This window comes from Myodes glareolus, chromosome 10 (assembly GCF_982192425.1).
Source record: "Myodes glareolus chromosome 10, mMyoGla1.1, whole genome shotgun sequence".
Classification (NCBI taxonomy): Eukaryota; Metazoa; Chordata; class Mammalia; order Rodentia; family Cricetidae; genus Myodes; species Myodes glareolus.
The window spans coordinates 66394671-66417335 of record NC_142035.1 but is presented as its reverse complement, the minus strand read 5'-3'; the positions used below and the strand labels follow the sequence as shown (position 1 = coordinate 66417335).

General features: G+C 40.9%; 3 protein-coding genes across 11 annotated transcripts in view; 2 read left to right on the top strand and 1 right to left on the bottom strand.

Moving 5' to 3' along the window:
* Slc12a6 (solute carrier family 12 member 6) overlaps positions 1 to 14982 on the top strand; it is a 92997-nt gene extending 78015 nt beyond the window's left edge. For all 6 annotated transcript variants that reach the window (XM_087911315.1, XM_087911314.1, XM_087911313.1 and 3 more), the window contains 11 exons: positions 664 to 762; positions 2227 to 2346; positions 3186 to 3290; positions 3678 to 3846; positions 6141 to 6336; positions 6856 to 7025; positions 8484 to 8615; positions 9442 to 9549; positions 9710 to 9894; positions 10277 to 10410; positions 12159 to 14982. In XM_087911315.1, coding sequence (XP_087767441.1) covers positions 664 to 762; positions 2227 to 2346; positions 3186 to 3290; positions 3678 to 3846; positions 6141 to 6336; positions 6856 to 7025; positions 8484 to 8615; positions 9442 to 9549; positions 9710 to 9894; positions 10277 to 10410; positions 12159 to 12250 — 1510 coding nt within the window. In that variant the 3' untranslated portion in view covers positions 12251 to 14982. The remainder of the gene's footprint in view (positions 1 to 663; positions 763 to 2226; positions 2347 to 3185; positions 3291 to 3677; positions 3847 to 6140; positions 6337 to 6855; positions 7026 to 8483; positions 8616 to 9441; positions 9550 to 9709; positions 9895 to 10276; positions 10411 to 12158) is intronic.
* Positions 4070 to 4450, top strand: LOC148120666 (small ribosomal subunit protein eS27). The gene has a single exon (XM_087911322.1). The coding sequence runs from the start codon at positions 4119 to 4121 to the stop codon at positions 4371 to 4373; it is 255 nt and encodes an 84-aa protein (XP_087767448.1). The 5' UTR covers positions 4070 to 4118; the 3' UTR covers positions 4374 to 4450.
* On the bottom strand, positions 14840 to 21503 carry Emc4 (ER membrane protein complex subunit 4). 4 transcript variants are annotated; one of them, XM_087911319.1, is made up of 4 exons: positions 21291 to 21491; positions 20887 to 21001; positions 16031 to 16184; positions 14840 to 15780 (listed from the first exon to the last, which is right to left on the bottom strand). In XM_087911319.1, exons 1-4 carry the CDS (start codon positions 21374 to 21376, stop codon positions 15530 to 15532), a joined length of 606 nt encoding a protein of 201 aa, XP_087767445.1. In that variant the 5' UTR covers positions 21377 to 21491; the 3' UTR covers positions 14840 to 15529. The 4 variants fall into 4 exon arrangements, with proteins under 4 accessions (XP_087767445.1, XP_087767446.1, XP_087767447.1 ...); XM_087911320.1 differs by lacking the exon at positions 21291 to 21491 and adding an exon at positions 21148 to 21278; XM_085696506.2 differs by having other exon boundaries at positions 15608 to 15780; positions 16031 to 16114; positions 20879 to 21001; positions 21291 to 21503.
* Positions 21504 to 22665: the final 1162 nt, after the last annotated feature.

Sequence of the window (22665 nt, the reverse complement as noted above, 5' to 3'; positions counted from 1 at the left end):
AAAAACTAATATAAAATAAAAGGTGGTGTGTGGGGGACTAAAAGAGGATAATGTTGAGCTGGAAATGGAAAAAAAAAGTGAAATCCTGCACTAGGGTGAAAGTACTAAAAAAGAAAATAAAGAAGTTCAGGGAGTTTGAAATAGGCAGAATCCTAGAACTTGATAGGTGAATTTGGAGGGAAAATTAATAAGGAAGCAGAAATATGGATTTGCCCCTGAACATCTGGGTAAATAATGGTTATACCAAACTGGAGAGATGGTTCACTGGTTAAGATCACTGACTGCTCTTCCAGAGGACCTGGGTTCAATTCCCAGCACCTACGTGGCTTCTCACAGTTTTCTGTAATTCCAGTTCCAGGGGACCTAGCACCCTCTTTTGTCCTCTATATACTAGAAGCACACACATGGTACACAGAGATAGATACAGAAAAACAACCATACACATTAATTTAAAAAAAAATGATTTTTGGTCATCAGCCCAAAGAGAGGATAGGAAGATGAACAGATTTGCCACTAAATGTTTTAGGTTTCTTTACTTCCTGTTTGATAAATGGTTGGTGTTCTGTAAACAGGATTTAGTAGCACAGAGGCCTCCAATTATTTAAAGTCATCCTAAAAAAAAAAATCACTTTAAAACAGTTCTTCTCACTGTTCTTATCCAAGGTTTTTTCTCATGTGTTACCTCTTTGTGAACTTGGCATGTGCCTTGCAAACATTACTCCGAACCCCCAACTGGAGGCCCCGATTCCGCTACTATCACTGGTGAGTCCTCATCGTGTTCCTCATCTTTCTAGAAATCTAGGATATTCTGGGTTCTCAATAAAATCTTTATATTTTTCAGCCATTCCATACTATGTTAATGTTCAGTTATCACTTGAATTTCTTCTTTCCTATTCTTTCATAACTGTCTATATCACTTTATAATAACTGACAAGATCCACAGAACTATTAAGTTCTTACTTACAGTCTGCTTCATTTCTAAGGTTCAAAACTTCCCTTTGCACATCTGCTCTCCTATTTTCTCTAGCTGAGCACTGGATTTCGTCCCTTATCTCTACTTTTATATTCTCATCAGTTTTCATTCTCACAGTTATCAGAATTTCATTTAGTAATTAAGAATATGAACTGTATAGTTGGGGCACCCAAGTCCTCAGTTCACCTTGATCCTTTTGAGCCCTGTAATATGCATGAGCGCATATAGCCTCATGAAATCTCATTTTACTAATTCATGACAGGGAGTAATGCATCTAAAGTGCAGTGCTGTGACACAGTATAGCTCTCAGTGAAAAGCTGTGGTACCACAGTAAAGTCTTGCCGGTCCTAAAGGAACCATCCAAGGGCTTTGGCCACTATTTCATGTCTTTCCTGTGATCATATGATCATGTGGGGTTTTATGTTCAGATGTGCCTGTTGCTATGTTCCTGTTTTCTAACTTTCCTTACTCCTCTGGCTTCACTTACCAGTAATGGCCAGTGGTGTGACATTTATGTAGCAAGAATGCACATCCCAACTGGGCTTAGCACCTCCCATCCTCCTTGCTTTAACATTAGTTAAAAGTTTGTGCTGAGCAGTTTTGGTGTTATATCTTAATCTCCAAATTAACTGTTCTTCTGTTGACACTTTAGCATTCATCACAGGGTTAGAATGTGACTCTGCACACGAAAGGGCTTCAGTGATACACTGTCTGCATAATTTATCTGCCCAAATCAGCCACTCTCTATAAAAAGCCAACAGCAGCTTCTCATCAGTGGACTCTGCACTTACGGGGAATTAAATGCCCATAAAAAATGTTAGGAGTACTTATATGAGAAAAATTTAACATCACGTTTCAGATTCTTGACTGTGTTCGATCCCCACTTTTCCAAATATGTATTAATTGTCCTTGTGGCTGATAACACTGTGGCTCCCCTCTTTATGTTTATTAGCGTCCAGCAGCAGGAAGCACCCGTATGGGCTGGGTGTGAAGGCTCAGTGATAGATGGCCTGCCTACATGTGCAAGGCATTGGGTTTGAGTCACAGCACCAGAAAGAAGAAAAGAGACTATGGATATGATGGTTTTTCCCAATAATTATTTTCATTGTATTTAACAGAAGTTCTGTCTATAATTGACTGGAAATTTTAAAAAAATCCCCACCACAGTATAGGAAGCATTTCCTAGACCTGTTATCTTTTCTTACTACTTAGAAAGATACTTGTTGATCTGTATTTTTGTTTTCATTCTCTAGGGCCCTCTCTTTCATGGGAATGAGTATCTGTCTGGCTCTGATGTTCATTTCTTCCTGGTATTATGCCATTGTAGCTATGGTAATTGCTGGCATGATCTACAAGTACATTGAGTACCAAGGGTAAGTATAAATTTTACCTTGATGACTGCTGAGAAGGTTAAGAAGGACTGGTTTGTCCATGCATGGTGGCACACACCTGTAGTCACAGTACTCAGGAAGCTGAGGCAGGAAGATTGGAAATTCAAAGCCAACCTGAGCTACATATCAAGATTCTCTCAACAAAAAAACAAACAAAAAAGTGATGCAGAGCCTGAGATATTGATGGCTCAGTGGTTAAAAGAGTTTGATTTCAAGAACCCACCAGGCAGCTCACAACTACCTGCTAGTCCAGCCCCAGAGGATTCAACACTGATTTGGCCTCCAGAGACACCTGAACATTCATGAGCATTTCTATACAAAGATGTGTACACATAAATAAACTGTTAAAAGTACAGAACAAATGTAAACATCTTAGCTAAACTTTTCAAGCAAGGGATAGTCTGAAATGCAATTAATCCTGAATAACATCCAAGCAACCAAAACTCCATACAACCGCCAAACATGGGAATAAATTATATCCTGACTCAGCAGATTACTTTGGACTTTCCATTATTTTCAAAATCACAATTACAAGTAATTTCTTCATCTGAATTTATATTCCACATAGTTGCTTTTGAATAGATACATGGTGGGGGGTGACCCTGCCAGCCTGTGTTGTGGACCATCTGTGGCTTAAGATGGTCAGTCTCGCAGTGGGTTCCTCATGCTGATAAGGGACAGTAGATAAAGCACAACCATGAATTTTAGTCTTCTACCTTGTACGTATTTTACTGTGAGATTCAGAAAAGCCTGGGTTTTATTCCTCTGAACTTCTTCTCACTGTAGTATAAAGTGACTGCTCCTCCCCTCTCCTCCCCCAGGGCTGAAAAAGAATGGGGCGATGGCATCCGTGGGCTGTCCCTCAGTGCCGCTCGCTTTGCTTTGCTCCGCCTAGAGGAAGGACCTCCTCACACTAAGAACTGGAGGTAAAGCAATCAGCAGAGCTTAGTGGTGTTTGCACATAGCTAAAGCACACAACAGTGCTCTCTTGATCACCAGATTAAGAAACTATGTGGCTCAAAGGAACTGGTTTCAAGTTTTGAACTATCCGAAAACATGGCTGCCTTACTTATTGTATGCATTTATTGTATGTTGTTATTCTTTGAAGACTGGTCAATTTTAGACAATACTGAGAACATTTCAAATAACTCAGAACTCTGAGAACATTTGAAATAACTCAGAACTATCATTTACCATTCCTCTTATTCCATCCTTCTTTCAAGTCCAATGTTTTGTAAAGACCTCCTGAAAGAAGGGATGAAGTTGCCATCTGTTTCCCACACCTAAGTGTCTGCTTCCTCACCTCTGCACAGGCCTCAGTTGCTTGTATTGCTGAAGCTGGATGAAGACTTACACGTCAAGCACCCCCGCCTCCTCACCTTTGCCTCCCAGCTCAAGGCAGGAAAGGGACTCACTATTGTGGGCTCTGTCATCGTGGGGAACTTCCTGGAGAACTATGGGGAAGCTCTGGCTGCAGAGCAGGTAAGGAACGTAGTCCACTGACCTACATTCCTCAAGTGCTTTGTGCTTTAATGGCCTACAAGAAGGCCAGCACTGTTTGCAGAGAAGCGTGGGGTTCTCTCCCCAAATGGTAAACCTTTTATGTTAGCATATAATAAAGCTGGGAAATGCTTCTATTCCTAATTATTTAAAAATATGTTTCTGAGCCTGGCATGGTAGTGCATGCCTTTAAAATCCCAGCACTTAAGATGCAGAGGCAGGCTTTCCGGCGGTGACGACCTCCCTACGAGAACATGCCTCTCGCAAAGGATCTCCTTCATCCCTCTCCAGAGGAGGAAAAGAGGAAACACAAGAAAAAGCGCCTGGTGCAGAGCCCCAATTCCTACTTTATGGATGTGAAGTGCCCAGGATGCTATAAAATCACCACGGTCTTTAGCCATGCACAGACGGTAGTCTTGTGTGTTGGCTGCTCCACTGTCCTGTGTCAGCCTACAGGCGGGAAAGCAAGACTGACAGAAGGATGCTCCTTCAGGAGGAAGCAGCACTGAAAAGCACCTGATTCGAGATGAGTGGGAACCATCCCAATAAACACATTTTGGATATAAAAAAAAAAAAAAAAAAAGATGCAGAGGCAGGTGGATCTTCGTGAGTTCAAGGCCAACCTGGTCTTCACAGTGAGTGCCAGGATCCTGTTTCATAAAACCAAAACCAAAAGCCTTTCTATATGTAAAAAGAGAGGGGGGGTAGGGAGAGGGAGAGAGAGAGATTGCTGAGGAAATCATGGAGGACATAAAGCATTTGAATGGTATAACAGACGTAAAAAAAATCAGTTTAAAAGAATGTTTTTGCATAAGTTTGACCAACTTTGAACATAAGGTTCAGTAATAATTTTAAAAGACTTATCAACTTTTTGTGACATCTGTAAGCTAAGTTCAGATTAGAAGGAAGTCCTCAGGTTTCTGAGATATACCTTTTTCTGTGTGACCTAGGCTTCCAACTCAGTGCTGCCTTTTGAACAGCCATAACCCCAGACAGAAAGAGCCAGAGTAGATGTCTACTCTCCCCACTTAAAGCATTTCCTGTGAGATTATAATAAACATTATTTCCAGTTAGACTCTAAACGCTGATCTGAAAGGAAGAGAAATCATGTGAGCATTTATGTTCAACTATGATAATGTCCCCGAATCTGATGGCAGCATAGTTCAGAGTACATAGTGCGCTCACAGAGAACTTAAGTTTGGTTCCCAGCACGTACATACACAATTAATTTTTAAAATTAATCCTTTTTTTTAATTAGAAATTCTGGGAAATATTCACCCAGATGACAAAAGTTAATTTTTAAAAAGCATATGGCTGGGCTGGAGAGATGGCTCAGCGGTTAAGAGCATTGCCTGCTCTTCCAAAGGTCCTGAGTTCAATTTCCGGCAACCACATGGTGGCTCACAACCATCTGTAATGAGGTCTGGTGCCCTCTTCTGGCCTGCAGCATACACACAAACAGAATATTGTATACAAAGTAAATAGATAAATATAAAAAAATAAAAAGCATATGGCTGCAAATCAATATCTTTACCCTAGATAACCACTAATTTAACTTGTGTCTTTGAGAAAATCATATCTATTTTATATATCATTATTCCCATTCCCTTTCCAACAGAGGGGTTGGATAAAAATAAATAGGCATGTGATACCACCTTTATGTTAACTTGACTAAATGCAGCACTAATAAATTAAATGTAGGTGTTCTCAGTCACTATTCAAATGTCAGAATGAATATAAGAAAAAGAGAAGGGGAAAGGGAAACCTTACCTGAGAAAATTCTCAAGTGAACTTCAGGGATCATCAGATTAGGTTTCATGAAAGATTAAGGGATGCCTGGGATTAACAAGAGTGTGGTGTTGACACTAGTGAATTTGCCTTGTCAATCAAGAAACTATGTCCACTATTCACTTTTTGGGCAGTGCTGTGCACAATGCTTCACCTGAAAACGAAGCAAGCAGAATAGAGGAAAGGGAAGAGGAGCTACATACGGAGCACCAGCTCCAGGTACACAAATAGGCAGTAAGCACTTCCAAAGTAAAACAGACGAAACAAAACCAAGACAAAGATGACACTTCAATGAAGCACATTGAAGTCTTTGGACTTGTCTATTATATTACATTATGTTGTTACATCTTATATTACAGTATTTCATTGAATTTAGAGAAAGATGGGAATACAATAACGAGAAGGAATGATGAGCTAAAAGGTTCAGGGCGAAGCAGTGTGCAGGACAGAAATCAGACAACACAGTTGAAGTTTTGTATCTTTTTCAGACCATTAAGCACCTAATGGAGGCAGAAAAGGTAAAAGGATTCTGCCAGCTGGTGGTGGCTGCCAAGCTGAAAGAGGGTATCTCACACCTCATCCAGTCCTGTGGCCTTGGAGGCATGAAGCACAACACAGTGGTGATGGGCTGGCCCAATGGCTGGCGTCAGAGTGAAGATGCTCGCGCTTGGAAGACTTTCATTGGTACAAAATTGTTTCCTGTACTGACCTGAGGGCCCAGAGGGGGATCAAGTTAAATCTGTCACCCTAACTCTTATAAAGTAGAGACTGTGCTGTGTTGAAACATGCTGTTAGAAGGCCACTTAAAAACTCCTACTAACCTGTTACCTGCCCTGTCCAGCTTTATGTTTATGTTCACAAATTACTTACCTATGTCAAGTCTCATCTATTGTCATTTTGTTTGTCATTTTCATTTTGATGTCCTCACAAGAACTGGAAAGATTGTCTTTCATCAGACTCTCCCAAATTCCTACTTTAAATATGCAGTATCCCTAGTTTCCTAAACCATGTTTCTGCATTCATTACTAGTGCTCTAGACTTCCCTCAGTGACCTCTGTCTCTTCGTAAAGTTTGATGTGTGGTGTCAATAGGACACATTATTCCAAGAAATGTCAGCATTCCCTTCCTGTCCTGAGATGGTGGGAAGCAAACAAAGTCCAGCGATTCTTGTTTGTATATCCCAATACTCTCTTCTCTCCATAGGCACAGTTCGAGTGACAACTGCTGCCCATCTAGCCCTGCTGGTGGCTAAAAATGTCTCCTTCTTTCCCAGCAATGTGGAGCCATTTTCTGAGGGCAACATTGATGTGTGGTGGATTGTGCATGATGGGGGCATGCTCATGCTGCTGCCCTTCCTACTGAAACAGCACAAGGTACTCTGGACACTCTCTTTCCAAGCATTCCCTCTTGCTGTCCTAGCTCACTACATGCATTATTATTATTTAACTGTGTAATGGTGGAACTTAAAATCTGAAGAGATGGGGCTTATTCTGGGCTGTCCCATAATCCCAGCTTCAACATTATTAGAAGTAGAGTGGGTTTAGGGTTTTTTTTTTAATTTTATTTTGTTGTTGTTGTTGTTGTTGTTGTTGTTGTTGTATATTACCAATCTACCTTAAGTGTAATCCAACAAGTTTACTAAAATTCCATATGAGTGTTTGAAACAAACAAACAAAAACAACAGGAACACATCAGTTTCAGGGGTAAGTATGTACATGTTGTGCCTGCCATACCCATATATGCTCATCCTACGATATGTTTGTATGGTGTCATTGTTAGGCTGTCTGAATAAAGCACTCTTGGTGTATCTTGGATGGGGCTATGTAGATGTGTTTTACCCTCCCCATATGAAGCCAGCAGCTGTTCCTGCAGTAGGCAGCAACTTGTTGCTGAATCAGTTCTGACTTTATTATCTGGAGGTCGCATTCTATCCCACAGATTGAGTCTTACACACTGCCTTCCTGCATCCTACGGATGCAGACTGCAAGTACTGTTCTACCCTGCTTCTGCCTTAAACCATTGACCATTGGTGTCAGCCCATTGTCAGCCGCTCTGTCCTTCCAAGGATTTTACAAATTAATGCCAGGAGTCAGGGACAAACATCATTTTCACAATACTACATGAGCAAATTTTTTCTTGTAACAGAATTAAGAACTTAGAACCACCAATGGTGAAGGATGCTGGTAGATCCCACCACTCAGGAGGCCAAGGTGGGAAGATCAAAGTTCAAGGCCAGCCTGAACTATTGTGTTAACTTAGATTGGATTTAATGTGTTGCTTAGTCAAACCTCCAGCCCACAAGTTCCAGAATAACCATTCTGAGACTTAATATAATATTATTATAATTAATATAATATTAATATAATATAATATAATATAAATTATAAAACGTTTGACTAACAACTCAGGCTTCTTACTGACTAGCTCTACATATAAATAAACCCATTTCTAATAATCTGTATATTGCCACATGCCCCGTGGCTTACCAGTAATGCTCTGGCATCTTACTCCTTCGGGAGCTGCTGGTGTGTCTCTGACTCCACCTTCTTTCTCCCTTTATCTTTGCTTGGATTTCTCACCTGGCTCTATTCTGCCTGGCTATTGACCAAATCAGCTTCTTTATTAACCAATAGTAACAAAACATATTCACTGCATACAGAGAGGCAACTCACATCATTTTACACTACTACAAAAATGAATCAAGCAGGAAGCAAGGAACAAATACTTGATACTACAGCAAGGTCATCCTAGGCACAAATGTCTCATTTTAGGGAATCGTTTTTTTTCCCTTCTTGCACCTAACTTCCCATGTACACATGGCATTTCATCAGGTATGGAGAAAATGCAGCATAAGGATCTTCACAGTGGCCCAACTCGAAGACAACAGTATCCAGATGAAGAAAGATCTGGCCACCTTCCTGTACCATCTGCGCATTGAGGCAGAAGTGGAAGTGGTGGAGATGGTGAGGAAGTGGAACTTGAAATAGAGAACACCACTCCCTCAACTCCAGCTCTCTTCTAGAATCTAGTCTGGGATATTAATCAGCTATAAATGTGTGGTTTAACCCCCTAGTCCCCCCCCCCAAAAAAACCCCTAATTTATTGACCCAAGTAAGTAGGATATATAAATGTTTGGGAGTTTTTATTTGCTTTCATTTTTAAGTTATCTATATTTTTATTTCTCTCTCTCTCTCTTTCTCTCTCTCTCTCTCTCTCTCTCTGTGTGTGTGTGTGTGTGTGTGTGTGTGTGTGTGTCAGAGTCAGAGGACAACTTACAGGGTTCTCTTCTTTGCTTCTATAAAGTGAGTCTCCGGACCCAAATTCATGGCATCAGACTGGGCAGCAAATGTCTTTATCCACTGAGTCATCTTACTGCCCCTGGGGTTGCTTTTTCTTTGTTATTTATTACACAGCTCAAACATACATACATACATATATACATAGGTTATATATTAATGTTTGATAACATATGTATATATATCAAACTCTTAGCTGCTTAATATATTTATTAATATTTAATTCATGTTAAAATCACACTAGCTTTGTACGGAAAATACAAGCTGCAGTATTTTGTTTCAAGGCAACAAATATGAGCAAATCATGGAAAATACTAAGTGACTATTTAATCTACATCCCTGAAATCGTGTCCTTATAACTCAAGACTGAACGAAATCGGAGTGAAAGGTTGATGTGGTGACAGTTTTTCTGAATTAGGTCAGTGTGCAGAAATACAAATATTGGCTAACCCTTCTTTTTCTTTGTGCCTACTTTGTGTGCTGTCTGTGGCAGCATGACAGTGACATTTCTGCCTATACATATGAGCGCACCTTGATGATGGAGCAGAGGTCCCAGATGCTCCGGCACATGCGACTGTCTAAAACAGAACGAGACAGAGAGGTAAGAAAGAGCTTGCTGAATTGACCTGGCCTGGTCTGTGAGGTCTGACGGTGATGTGAAATGATTTCTTCTCATTTTTTCAGTTATTCCAGTATAGTCCTTTCAAAACAGCTAAAGCTGAAGAAAAGAACAGGGAGAATAACTGTTTGACCTTCCCTAGGCACAGCTGGTGAAAGATAGAAACTCAATGCTACGTTTAACTAGCATTGGTTCTGATGAGGATGAAGAGACAGAAACTTACCAGGAGAAGGTACACATGACTTGGACCAAGGATAAGTACATGGCAACCCGGGGGCAAAAGGTCAAGTCAGTGGAAGGATTCCAGGACCTACTTAATATGCGTCCGTAAGTGTTTCCACTCACAAGCTTATCCTGTAACAATACCGTATTCTATACAGTGGTACATGTGACTTTACCTGTGCAAACTAACCATCCTTTTCTCCTCCACATTGCTCATTTCTGTATTATTTGTCTATTATTAAAAATAAGAAAGCAGAATGAGAAGACCAGGCCAGCAAAAAAATGGCTTGTTGCCAAACCTTAGGACCTGATTGTGAGCACCAGGACTGATCTCCCAAAAGTTGGTGGAAGGAAAACCAACTCCCAAAAAGCTGCCCTCCTACACACACACACACACACACACACACACACACACACACACACACAAATAAAGAGCACTTATAACTGGCTTTCCTCCTGCCTTAGCTCTCTCACTTCTTCCCACCAGGGACCAGTCCAATGTGAGACGTATGCACACAGCAGTGAAGCTTAATGAAGTCATAGTTAACAAGTCCCACGAAGCCAAATTGGTTTTGCTGAATATGCCAGGACCACCCCGGAACCCTGAAGGTGACGAAAACTGTATCCTTCCTGTGAAGGTGCCAACAGGAAAGAAATCTATGTTTGCTATGAGACAAGGCAATGGTTAAAGTCAGTCTGTCCCCACTTTCCCTCTGAGGAAGAGCTAAATGCTATAGGTGGGGTTGCTTCCAAAGTTGTGAGATAAACTGATTTCCTCTCAGGCAGAGAGGGCAGGGAGTTACTGTGTTCTCTCTGAATCCCATGTATACCATTTTCAGCCATAAACCTAGACACAGAACCCACATCCATTCTCCTTTCGGGATCCTCTGCAAAGCCGTCTTTTGGATGGATTTAGGGGAGAAGCATTTGAGATAGAACTTCTTAACTGAGGAAAAGGCCTAAGGCTGCTTCTTCATCCAGGGTTATGTTTATGGGAACCTTCTAGCCCTGCAATGAGACTGGTCCATTCCTAGCAGCACCATTGAGGAAAGGGGGATGGTTTATTAATGAAAAAAATGGTATGAAAATCTGACTCACGCAGCTCCACTTAGAAATTCTGTGGGTTTGCTAGAAATCTTTTGAGCTGGTATTATTTTTAGCCCTTTTCTTATATTTTGGCATTTTTTTTCAAAAGAAAAAAACATACTTTCAGTTCTAGTTTTCAGTTCGTGTATACATACACATGTGTACAGGCACATGAATGTACATGCACCATAGACTCAGCTAATCAGGTTTCTACAGTTTTATCTGCCCCCACTTTAAGTCCTTTTTTTCATGTGTCTGTTGCATGCATGTATGCTTATGCATATTTGGTTGGTGCTCATGGAATTCTGAAGAGGGTGTTGGAGTTCCTGGAACTGAGTTACAGATGGTCATGGGCCAACACATGCATGCTGGGAACTCATACCTAGGTCCTCTGCTTAGGACCTAGCACTAGTGACCTAGCATCTGCTAGTGACCTAGATGTCACTGAGACATCTCTCCAGCCACTTAAAACTTTTTATTTATGCCAGGCATTGTGATGCACCCTTAATCCCAGCATTCAGGAGGCAGAGGCAGGCAGATCACTGCGTTTCAGGCCAGCTAGTGTTACACAGTGAGAGTCTACCTCCGAAGTATTTATGTGTTCTCCCCACTCATTACAAAGAATTGAACTCAAGATGTCAGGCTTGTACAAATTCTTTCAGTAGCTGAGCCATTCACTGTTTGCACAGTTTTAAATCACATTTAGAAGATACCAAATAAGGGCTGGGGCTTATTCAGTGGTGGAACGTTTGCCTGACATGCATGAGACTCGTGGTTCAGGTCCTAGTGGAAACAAATGAGAATATCTTGTATTAAATATGCAAAGGGTCTAGATCCCAGGATTATTTCATAAATTTAAAACTGAATCTAATTCCAGGCTTGGTGGCGCAAGCATGTAATCTGAGCTACTTAGAAAAGGAAGGAAAAACTAGAGGTCTGCCCAGGTGCCATAAAGAGTTAACACTGGCCTGGGCAATTTAGTAAGACCCTGTTTCCTGAATTTTAAAAAATTAAAATTGGAGCAGGTGAAACAGTTGCACATAATAGGGTGTTTGCCTAGCATGCACAAGACCCCTGTTTTCATGCATAGCACTGCTGAGACGATGGGTGGTGAATGTACAGATGGATGTTGAGTCCAAAGGTCAGGCTTTTCCTATCCTGAATATATAATTATGAAAGGAGTATGCTGAGTTTGCAGCTCTGTGATCAAAGAAACTTAGATTACTGATGCCAGGTTATAAAGTGTACTATTCATCTGCCTGTTTCCTTGACAACTTCTGAAGACATGGAATTCCTAGAAGTACTCACCGAGGGATTAGAGCGAGTCCTCCTTGTCCGGGGTGGTGGCAGTGAAGTAATCACCATTTACTCATAGTCAGCTTGTGAAGATTCTGCGTGGTCTCACCTTCCCTAAGACTCATCGCCCGTGGAGATGACAGCTCCTTCCTACCACTCCTACTCCTCTCTTGCGGAGCTGAGCCCCAACTGTGCTCTTGGACAAGATGATCTGCCGTCCAGCAGAGGCAAACATTCCCTTACTATCAGAACGGCCAAGTCCTAAAAGCTATTTCTATGGCAGGAGAGGGCAAGCCAAAATTAACACGCTAAGCCACAGGGAACCTTTTGGCACTGCTGAAGGTAGTGAGTTAGTAAAACGTATGCTAAAAACTAAACTAAAAGCAAAAAACAAGTTAAAATCCAACATCCAGGATGAGTCTCAGAAGACACGGTTTTATGATGACACCAGGGAGGTGACAGCCAGTCAGTCTCACCTTAGCAAAAATGAGCGGCCAAGTAAATATTACCATTGTTGGAGATAGCCTGCGGCAAACCAAGTGAAAATTTAGGATACTAATATACAAAACCTGAAAAATAGCTGCAGCTTCTACTTCTTATTCAAAAATCAGATCCCCCAGACTGAGTTTTACTGTCTGTGCTGTGCCACTGTATATTTCAACGGTGTTTCTTTTAAAACCCATGCTGTGGTTGTAATGCAGATAGTGTTACTATGGAAAAAGGGTTTTGAAAAGTAAGATGTTTTTCTGGTTTTCAAATGGCTAGACAGGATTCCAGAGAGTACTATTAAAATGTGCAGAAAGAGAGTCTATGGTTAGCTCTGCAACACAAAGCACACAATGTATTATCTTAAGACTTGGAGGTTGTTAAGCAGCTTAACCAGGAGGGTCTCTTCTTCTATCTTTAGTAGGCACTGGCTTTTAAAAAAAAAGAAAAAAGAAAAAGAAAAGCTGTAAGGAAGAGACAAGAGACAATAGGACTGTGTACTGTTACCTCCGAGGGCTCCTGGCTTTAGAGGGGTTCAGCAGTGGAACTGGGCATGAGAGAGCCATACCCTTTACACGGTGCCAAAATTACCTGTCTAAAGTGGCAGACAGGTTCGCATTGGCCTGACATAAGCAGCTTTTCTTTCACATGAAATCAATCTGTGGCCTCTTCAGCAAAGCCATAGTGAAGACTTGAGGCGCTCGCCTCCATGCCCAACGCTGAACTAGCCCCCCCGTCAATGTTATTCTTCACTCTGACTCCAGAAACTTGGCTCTGAACCAAGTGGTTCCCTAAGCCAATGATCTGCTGTCAGTTTTGTTTTCAGAAATCTCTAAATGTGCCAAGGAAATACTCGTGTAAGCTCAGCTTCTTATTGTTCTAATTTATCGATCATGAACACCTGGCTTACCAGCATAGGAAGTCTTTGTGGCTGAGCAGTAATTTCAAGTAGGTGAAACCTTCATATTCTTTACAAGATAGTTAAGAGACTGTCTTCCTGCTTACATACATGACTGCTTTTAAATTCCCCTTATGGTAAATTTGCCACAGTCCATACCCTGTAGAACATGGAACACCCAAAATTCAACCCCAGAGACAAAAGACCCTCAAATATGGCCTAAGAAGCTGAGTCATTTGTTCTTAATCCCTCCCCACCCACCCACTCAGCGTACGTAGCAGAGAAGATCTAAAATTTTTCCTGCTCCTCCCTGCAGAGGTAGAAAATGTCAACAGTTCCCTTTCCAACACTCGATTGTATAGTTGAGTATAGTCCCCTAGGCTCCAAGGTATTAAACACCCATTCTGTAAAAGCCAGCCTGCCCAGGAACTGCCTAACACATCTACCCCTGACCAAAGTGATACCACCTTTTTAGATATCAAATATGGGCAGACAATAAAGTTAACTTTTAGAAAGGCTGTGGTTAGAGCTGTGTAAGAATCTTTTAAAGGGTAAGAAAATTAGTAGCTATTAATATAGCTATTACTTCAGTCCCTAAAGCATAAGATCACTGTTACATGGAAAAATGGTTATTAGGCCAGATTTATACTCATCTCTGTCTAGAGCATTTCATGTCTATGTGTTGCTTATGTTGTCTGTCTGCAAAGTGTCTTTATCTCTTTTAATCACTGCAAATAAAGCAATACTGAAAACTTAAGAGAAAATGCACCTTAGGGGAAGGGGCCAAATGTTTCTAGAGGGAAGAGAAAGACCTTCTCCTGCCTTCTTCGAAGACCCAGCTTCTGTGTCTTATCTATGAGTTAGCAGGCAGGCTGTAACATTCATTGTCCCCGAGCTGGCCCCCAGCCTTTCATAGCTATCTTAAAAGCTGGAGTTTGAACTGCAGGGCCTGCTTGACAAGTGCCAGTTCCTCGTGGCAGAGGAAGGCACTGCTCTTCCTCTTCCGTCGCACCCTGTTCTTGTGGCCCAAAGGATCCCATCAATCCTCATTCCCCCAAATGTTAAAAAACTTCTTATTGTGGATATTAAAATAAGTTACACTGTAAGCATATTTACATGCTCTTTTTTCTGGTTTATTTTTCTTTTCCTCATGTAAAATTTGAATCCAGGAGAAGTTTCTCACATCTTCCAAAAAATGTCTGATATAGAATCTTTGTCTCTGCTTATGCGATATAGAAATAAAATATTAACACAGATATAAGGGAACTTGAGAAACTTAAAGCATTGTTCTCAATCGTTTAATTTATTGAAAGGAGATGCTGCTACTCAGCGGCTGCTATTCTTTTGTTTACATAGAGTCTGGTTTTGTTTGTTTTTCTCTGTGCTGAGAACATAAATAAAGTTTTCTACATTATTTTCAGTCAGAAGTTGTGTTATAGTTTCTTTTCTGCTGTAACACGCTGCACATTGTCCTCGTAGAATCTGTCTCTCACCATGGAAGAATTGCAGACATTTTGGTTCTTCTCAACATGTGTGGTTATTCTAAGTGAGCATACTTAGGACCTGTGAGCTTAAGCAGAGTGCAAATGAGGCCCATGCAAACAAGGCTTATACACAGACACCAGGTCCTTACTGGTTCACAAAAGTAAGCCTCCACCACTGAACTCCATTCTCTAAAAAAAGAAAACAGCAAAGAGGTGAATGATGCATAACTTACTCAGTTACTTAATCACACGCCCTGCCATACACGACACTAACTTACAAACTCCTAATGCTTTTTTATTACTTAAGAAATGAACTCTTGGGCCAGCTAGAGGGCTCAGAGGGTAAAGGCACTTGTTGCCAAGCCTGATAACCTGAATTCAGTTCTCAAAACCAATTAATAGAAGGAGAAAACCAACTCCTGCAAGTTGTTCTCTAACCCCCACAACACACAGAGGCATGAAATAAACACGTAAATATAAAAATAAAGCTTTAAAAAAAATTAAGTGAACTCTCAACACCAACTCTAATTCTACCATCAAATGATCCATACATCCCATTTGCCTGAAACATTAACCTTACCTCAGGAGGTTCAATAAAGGCTAGCCAATCTGATGCGTGTGTAGGCAACAGTCCCATGGACTGGCACTTGTAAACAGCCAATGCCAAACCCATCAGGTTCCCAATGAGATAGACCAATCCTTGAAGGAACTTCTGACTTGAACTCTCCAGCATCTTGAAAGCTGTTAGGATAATAGATATTGTCAAAAACCTTTTGTCTCCCAATATGAATGAAAGCAACTATGAATTTATACATACATACACAAGATTGTAAATAGTACCACTCCAAGTAAACAGAAAACTACACACCATCTCCTTTTCATGCCACCACTATCATTACCACCCTGTGTACCCTCTAGTCAAAAACATACCACAGAATTTGCCTTCAATCTTTAGCACCCATTGAAGGGTGGTTATTTTATGAATACTTACTGGCTGAAATGGCCATCAGTGCTTGAATGGGTCGCCAGGCCATCATACACACCATCATAGTAGGGAAGATGGAGATGGTATTGCCTGCCATGTACATTATGAAGAGGTTCATAGGAATCTGTTTGAGGGGACCCAGGGCGATGTCCCAGCAGCGCTAAAACAAACACACGGTTTAAATCTCTCATCAGTACGCTTTGGTCTCACATTTGCCGTATGATTGATGCTTCAGTCAAATGAGCAGAAGTTTCAGGTCTCTGCTTGTCTGTGCTGGCTTTTCAGCTCCATCACCACTTCAGGTTACTACAAGTTCCTCTACTGCCACGCTCTTCCCTATACAAGCTTTCCAGGGGTTCTTTTTGTTTGGTTTTTCAGAATGGGTTTTCTGTGTAGGCCTGGCTTCTTGTAATTCAGAAATCTGCCTGCCTCTGCCTCCTAGGTGCTGGGATTAAAAGCATGTGCCACCACTGCCCAGCACGTTTTGAGAAATTTATAATCTTTGTTCCTTGAGACCACATTTTGTTATGTCCAGATTGACCTCCAACTTGAGGGTTTTTTGGGTTTGTTTGTTTGTTTTGCATCATCTCAACTGATAGGATTGTAGATAGGCACCACCACATCCAACTAGAAATTCATAATCTTAAAGTACAGCACTCAGTAGGCAGAGGCAGGCATATCTCTGACTTTGAGGCAAGCCTGATCTACAAAGCAAGTTCCAGGACAGCCAGGATTGTTTCACAGAGAAACCCTATCTCGAAAAAACCAACCAAACAAACAAACAAACAGAAAAGCAAAAAATAATGTGTGAGAAGTTTCAGAATCTAGTTCATGAAAGGAGACAAAGAACACACTAAAGAAGTCTGAGAAGAAAACAAAAATGAGAGAAATTTGTTAATGAATAAAATCATCAAAGGTAAAGTTGGCTTTTTGCAAAGATTATAAATTCAATTCTGGTAAGTGAGTAACTGGAAAGGAGAGAAGACAACTCTTTCATATCCTGAAGGAAAAGGGGATCCTGCAGATGTTACACTGGCCACATTAGAGACTATTTATTTGAAATTTTAGGAAATGGATAAATTCCTAGAAACATGGCTTATACAAATGACATAAGAAAAAAAGAAACAAACATAGTCCCACGGCAGTTAACAAAGCTGACCCTGTAACTAAGCCCAGATGGCTTCTCTTAGCAAATTCTGATCATTACAAGTTAAAAATAAAATCAAGTCTTAAACTCTTTTGGAAGGAAACAAAACTAAAAATTCTACAACTCAAAACCCATAAATACCCAGACTTTAAAATACCATTATGAGAAGTGTGTGTATATGTGTGTGTAAATAAATAAATCTTACTCATGAATGAATCTAAATGCAAAAATCCTGACAATGGCACTGGAGAAATTGGCTCAATGTTTAAAAGTATTTGTTGCTGGGGGATGGAGAAATGGCTCAGTGGTTAAGAGCATTGCCTGCTCTTCCAAAGGTCCTGAGTTCAATTCCCGGCAACCACATGGTGGCTCACAACCATCTGTAATGTAGTCTGGTGCCCTCTTCTGGCCTGCAGGCATACACATAGAAAGAATATTGTATACATAATAAGTGAATAAATATTAAAAAAAAAGTATTTGTTGCTACTGCAGGGGAACCGATGTTTGGATCCTAGCACCCGTATCTATAACTCCAGTAGTGGATCTGACCTCTGAAAGCACCAGGCATACACAATACACATTATGTATATGAAGGTAAAACACTAACATATATATATATATATATATATATATATATAAAATAAAGCTAAAAAATAAACTTAATTCTGACAGTATTAGCAAAGTAAATCTATATAAAAATAACAATAACTATTTTGTTTATTCACATTTATAAAGCCTTATTTGTAAATAATTTCCTATAGACCATTCATAGAACACAGAATTGATATAAATGTATTTTATATCTGCCTTTTAAAAATGTCATTTAATAATTTACTATAATGTAATCATATTATACTATGATGTGCCAAGATGAAAAATTATGAGGTAATACTTATAAAAAATTAATGGCTCTGTCATTTTCATATTATAAAAACTGAATGTGGCTCTCTCTCTCTCTCTCTCTCTCTCTCTGGTGTGTGTGTGTGTGTGTGTGTGTGTGTGTGTATGTCTTTGTTTTCTGTTTGTCTATATCTCCCTTTTTAAGTAATAAATGTCTAGCTTTATATATATATAAAAAACAACTGAATGTGTGCATTCCTTGAAATAAAAATCATGTATTCAGCAATATTAAGGCTGTAAGGGAAATATAAGAACGAAAGAACATCTCAAGCACCACTCTAAACACTTGGGACACAGTTCTATTGTAAAATTCCTGCTAATATAGCTTTACAAGAGGGATAAGACAGATGATGAATAACAATTGCCATGTGATATATTTTTTTAACATATATAAAAGACAGAGAAAAACACAAAGGATACAGAGTACCATAGAGAAAGGCTTAAACTATGTAACAGTTCAGAGAACCTAAAGGAAAAGAGCAAGCAAGCTAGTTATAAAGGAAGCCAGAGGAAATGCATTCTAAGAATAGAGAACAAACACAAAAAGCAGGGAATGGAAACTTGTCTGGAATCCTTAAAAAGCAGCAAGGAAACCATTATGACCAGAGTAAACAAATGCAAAAATGATAGGAGATAAAGCTAAAGATGCTACAAGGAGTTTGACTGGTGCATGCAGTTATGTATAATACTAAAAAGATTTTGGGTTGTGTGCTGGATGAACATGGAATTATAGACTGATTTTGAGACGGGATGATCTGGCATGTTTCAAAGGGATCATTTTGATGGTTGTGCTTAGAGACTACAGGGGGACAAGGCAGAAGCAGCAAGACCAGTTAGAACTCTACACAGAAAGGGATACTGGGAATCTGAGAAGGGGGAGACTTGAATATAGGTTCTCTTTCAAAACGATGATGGTTTCATTGAGGGTATACACAGTTGTATATCATCAAATTGTATCCTTTTAGATTAGAGGGTCCCAAGCAAGGACAATTTGGCTCCTGGAAAACATCTTTGGTTCACACAATTATGGAAAGAAATAATGGTTCCTAATATGTAGAGGTCAAGAGTACTAAACAGTACCCAGTACAAGTTCCCACAACAAAAAAAGTACTTAGCCCCTCCAAAAAAAATAGTGCTGAGGTTGAGAAACCATGCTTTATTATAAATGGAGGGAGGGGCTGGGCAGTAGTGGCCCACACCTTTATTCCCAGCACTCGAGAAGCAGAGACAGGCAGATCTCTGTGAGTTTGAGACCAGCCTGACCTACACTGCGAGTTCCAGGATAAGGCTCTAAAGCTACTGGGAAACTCTGTCTCGAGATAGATATAGATAGATAGATAGATAGATAGATAGATAGATAGATAGATAGATAGATAGATAGATAGATGATAGATAGACAGACAGACAGACAGACAGACCAGCCTGATCTACACTGCGAGTTCCAGGATAAGGCTCCAAAGCTACTGGAAAACTCTGTCTCGAGATAGATAGATAGATAGACAGACAGACAGACAGACAGATGATAGATAGATAGATAGATAGATACTCTGTCTCGAGATAGATAGATAGATAGATAGATAGATAGATAGATAGATAGATTAGACAGACAGACAGACAGACAGACCAGCCTGATCTACACTGCAAGTTCCAGGACAAGGCTCCAAAGCTACTGAAAAACTCTGTCTCGAGATAGATAGATAGATAGATAGATAGATAGATAGATAGATAGATAGATAGACGGACAGATAGATAGATAGATTAGACAGACAGACAGACAGACCAGCCTGATCTACACTGCAAGTTCCAGGACAAGGCTCCAAAGCTACTGAAAAACTGTCTCGAGATAGATAGATAGATAGATAGATAGATAGATAGATAGATAGATAGATAGACAGACAGACAGAGAGACAGACAGATGAGAGAGAGAGAGAGAGAGAGAGAGAGAGAGAGAGAGAGAGAGAGAGAAATAGAGGGACAGAAAGGCAGTTGGTGATTAGTCTACTGCAAAAATCTAGGTGCAAGGTGGTGGCTAGGGTTGGAATGACGTAACGGTATAAGCAGTAAGAAATGATAGCAGGATTGGGATTTTGGGTTTTTTTTTTGTTTTTTTTTTAAGGCTAGCCACCATTCCTAGCCATGGCCAACTTTTTTCTTCTTTTAATTTGTATGATTTATTTATCTTTATTTTATGTGCACTGGTGTGAAGGTGTCAGATCCCCTGGAACTGGATTTTCAGACAGTTGTGAGCTGCCATGTGGGTGCTGGGAATTGAACCCGGGTCCTCTGGAAGAGCAGTCAGTGCTCTTAACCGCTGAGCCATTTCTCCAGCCCCTGGGATTTTGCTTTTAAAAGTACAAGTAAGTAACACTGGGATGGAGAGATGGCTCAGAAGTTAATAACACCGGCTGTTCTTCCAGAGGGTTCAATTCCCAGCACCCACATGGGAGCTCACGCCTGTCTGTAACTCCAGTTCCAGGTGATCTGACACCTTCACACCAATTCACATAAAATAAAGTTAAATTAATTTTTAGAAAAATAACACAATATCCTAACAGACTGAAAGTATGGTTTCAGTGAACTACAGTAGAAAACTATGACTTCAGGGGGAAGGTGTTGCTACAATGCCTTTTCAACCTATTTCACAGACATATTTTTTCAACTAACTACTTTTGGATCTTATATGTAAGATAATGTAATATGAATCTAAAGCAGTTTAGCTCCCAAACACTCAGGCAATGGCTATCTTTACCTCTCCTGAGAGCAAGGTGAGAAAGGGCTGGCCCAAATGCTACAGTGACATCTAATACCTCTGTACCTTCTCCACCAGGATCCGGTCTGTCTCTTGCACGCTGGTATCAGGCACTTGCTTGTCCAAGTAACCGACAGGATAGAGTGAGTCTCCCTGTCCACTGCCCCGGTCACTTCGGCCCCTAAAGAACCAAACCAAATCAAGAGACTAAGACTGCTTCTTTCCAAGCCCGCATTTCCAGTTCTATCAATCACAAAAACAAAGATCCTCAGGAGTCGCTACCCAAATTAGACCCTCTCGTGCGTTCCTTAAGGTAAAGATCCTTACGGTAAAATAACTTCCTCAGCACAAAACCGTCTCAGAAGTTTGCGCGCCATCCACCCGTGTGGGAAATTTGTAATCCAGGTCCGCTGGATTTCGGGCTCTTCTAGAGAAAGGCTGGGACACCGAGCTTCGCTCAAGAGTCTCACCTGCTGCCTCCTCCAGACGTGCTCAGCTCAATGGCCCACTTGAACCGCCGGCCTCGGTTGGCCACCAGGCCCCCCTGGGTCGTCATGACAGCAGCCGCAGGCTAAAGCTGCGTGGATCCCTCCCGCTGCTGCACTCCGCTCCGAGGAATCAGAGATGGTGACCGTTGGCACTCCGACCGGCTCTCTTACGCCACAGCGCACTTCCGGTGCATAACATGTACGTCACGCGCTCCCCGGAAATTCGCGCTAAAGTGTCCGGAAAGACGGAAAGGAAGGCGCTCCAGAAGGCCCGCTCTTGAGACCTCCCTGCGAGTAGACCTGTCGCTCGTGCTCCGGTTTCTTAGTCTCCGAGCCGGAGTGAAGTCCGAAATGACCGGAATTGAAGCCAAGACAAGCACACAACTGAAATCCTGTTTTAAAGCTAAGGTTACCCGGAATTGTGTGACTTTGAGCGAGTTATTCAGCCTCTGGCTACTACGTGTTCACGTGTTGCAAGAGCTACACATTTGGGTTTTTATTTGTTTGTTTGTTTTTCCACTTCCTTCGCCAACCAACCCAATGAGGCTGACACTGGGAGCGTGAAGATACGTGGGCTCAGGATCTAACTGGTCTCCTTTTAAGTCTCCTTTTAAGACTTGCTGTGTCAGCTCAACTCCGCCAAATCCATTGTTCCACCTGCGTCGTGCAAAAATGGAAAGATCGCCTACTTTGAAGTTCTATTGTGGGATTAAATAGGATCTGTAACCTACGACCATTTTTTTTATTAAGTATTCATTAGCATTCCTGGAAAATGGAGTCTATTCGATAGCTTGTCTGTATTGTAATTTGGCCTATTATTGGAAAATTGTTTCCGCGCTCTCCTTTTTTAATTGAATTTTAGTGTGAAGATCACCTAGTACGTCTATTCCCTTCAGTTATCGTACTAGGGATGGAACTGTTAGATCGGAGAGAATGTACATTTTAGAAGAGTTGTTTTAAATGCCCACTTTTAAGTTTAAAAAAACAGTAGTTTATTTATTTTACTTAGTTTTATTTATAGTATTTGCAAGTAATTTGTTATGGCTGCTGTTTCGACGAAGGGAGTGTACTGACAGTGTGGCTGAGTATAAGGCTGAAAAAACCTCCTTGGCCACCTAAGAGTGTGGTGATATACACGCAAAGAGTCCCACCTCCGCTCTATTTTCCAATTCTGTAGTTCTGTGTGCTGTATCAGTGACTGGGAGCATTGTCTGTACTGCGGTATGGGCAGATACAGCAACTCAAATTGGAATAGAGTGGAACCTGCCCCCTGTAGGCAGAGTCATCCTAAAGGGCAAGATCAGTAATCATGGCAGTTGGTCTCCTCATCCAAGAATTGTTTCAAAGTCAACACACA

Coding starts and splice junctions, on each gene's coding strand:
- Emc4 (XM_087911319.1), bottom strand. CDS start 21,376: ATGACGACCCAGGGGGGCCTGGTGGCCAACCGAGGCCGGCGGTTCAAG. Junction 16,185..20,886: donor ACCGGATCCTGGTGGAGAAG/GTACAGAGGTAT, acceptor TGTTTGTTTTAG/CGCTGCTGGGACATCGCCCT. Junction 15,781..16,030: donor ACTGATGGCCATTTCAGCCA/GTAAGTATTCAT, acceptor TTATCCTAACAG/CTTTCAAGATGCTGGAGAGT.
- LOC148120666 (XM_087911322.1), top strand. CDS start 4,119: ATGCCTCTCGCAAAGGATCTCCTTCATCCCTCTCCAGAGGAGGAAAAG.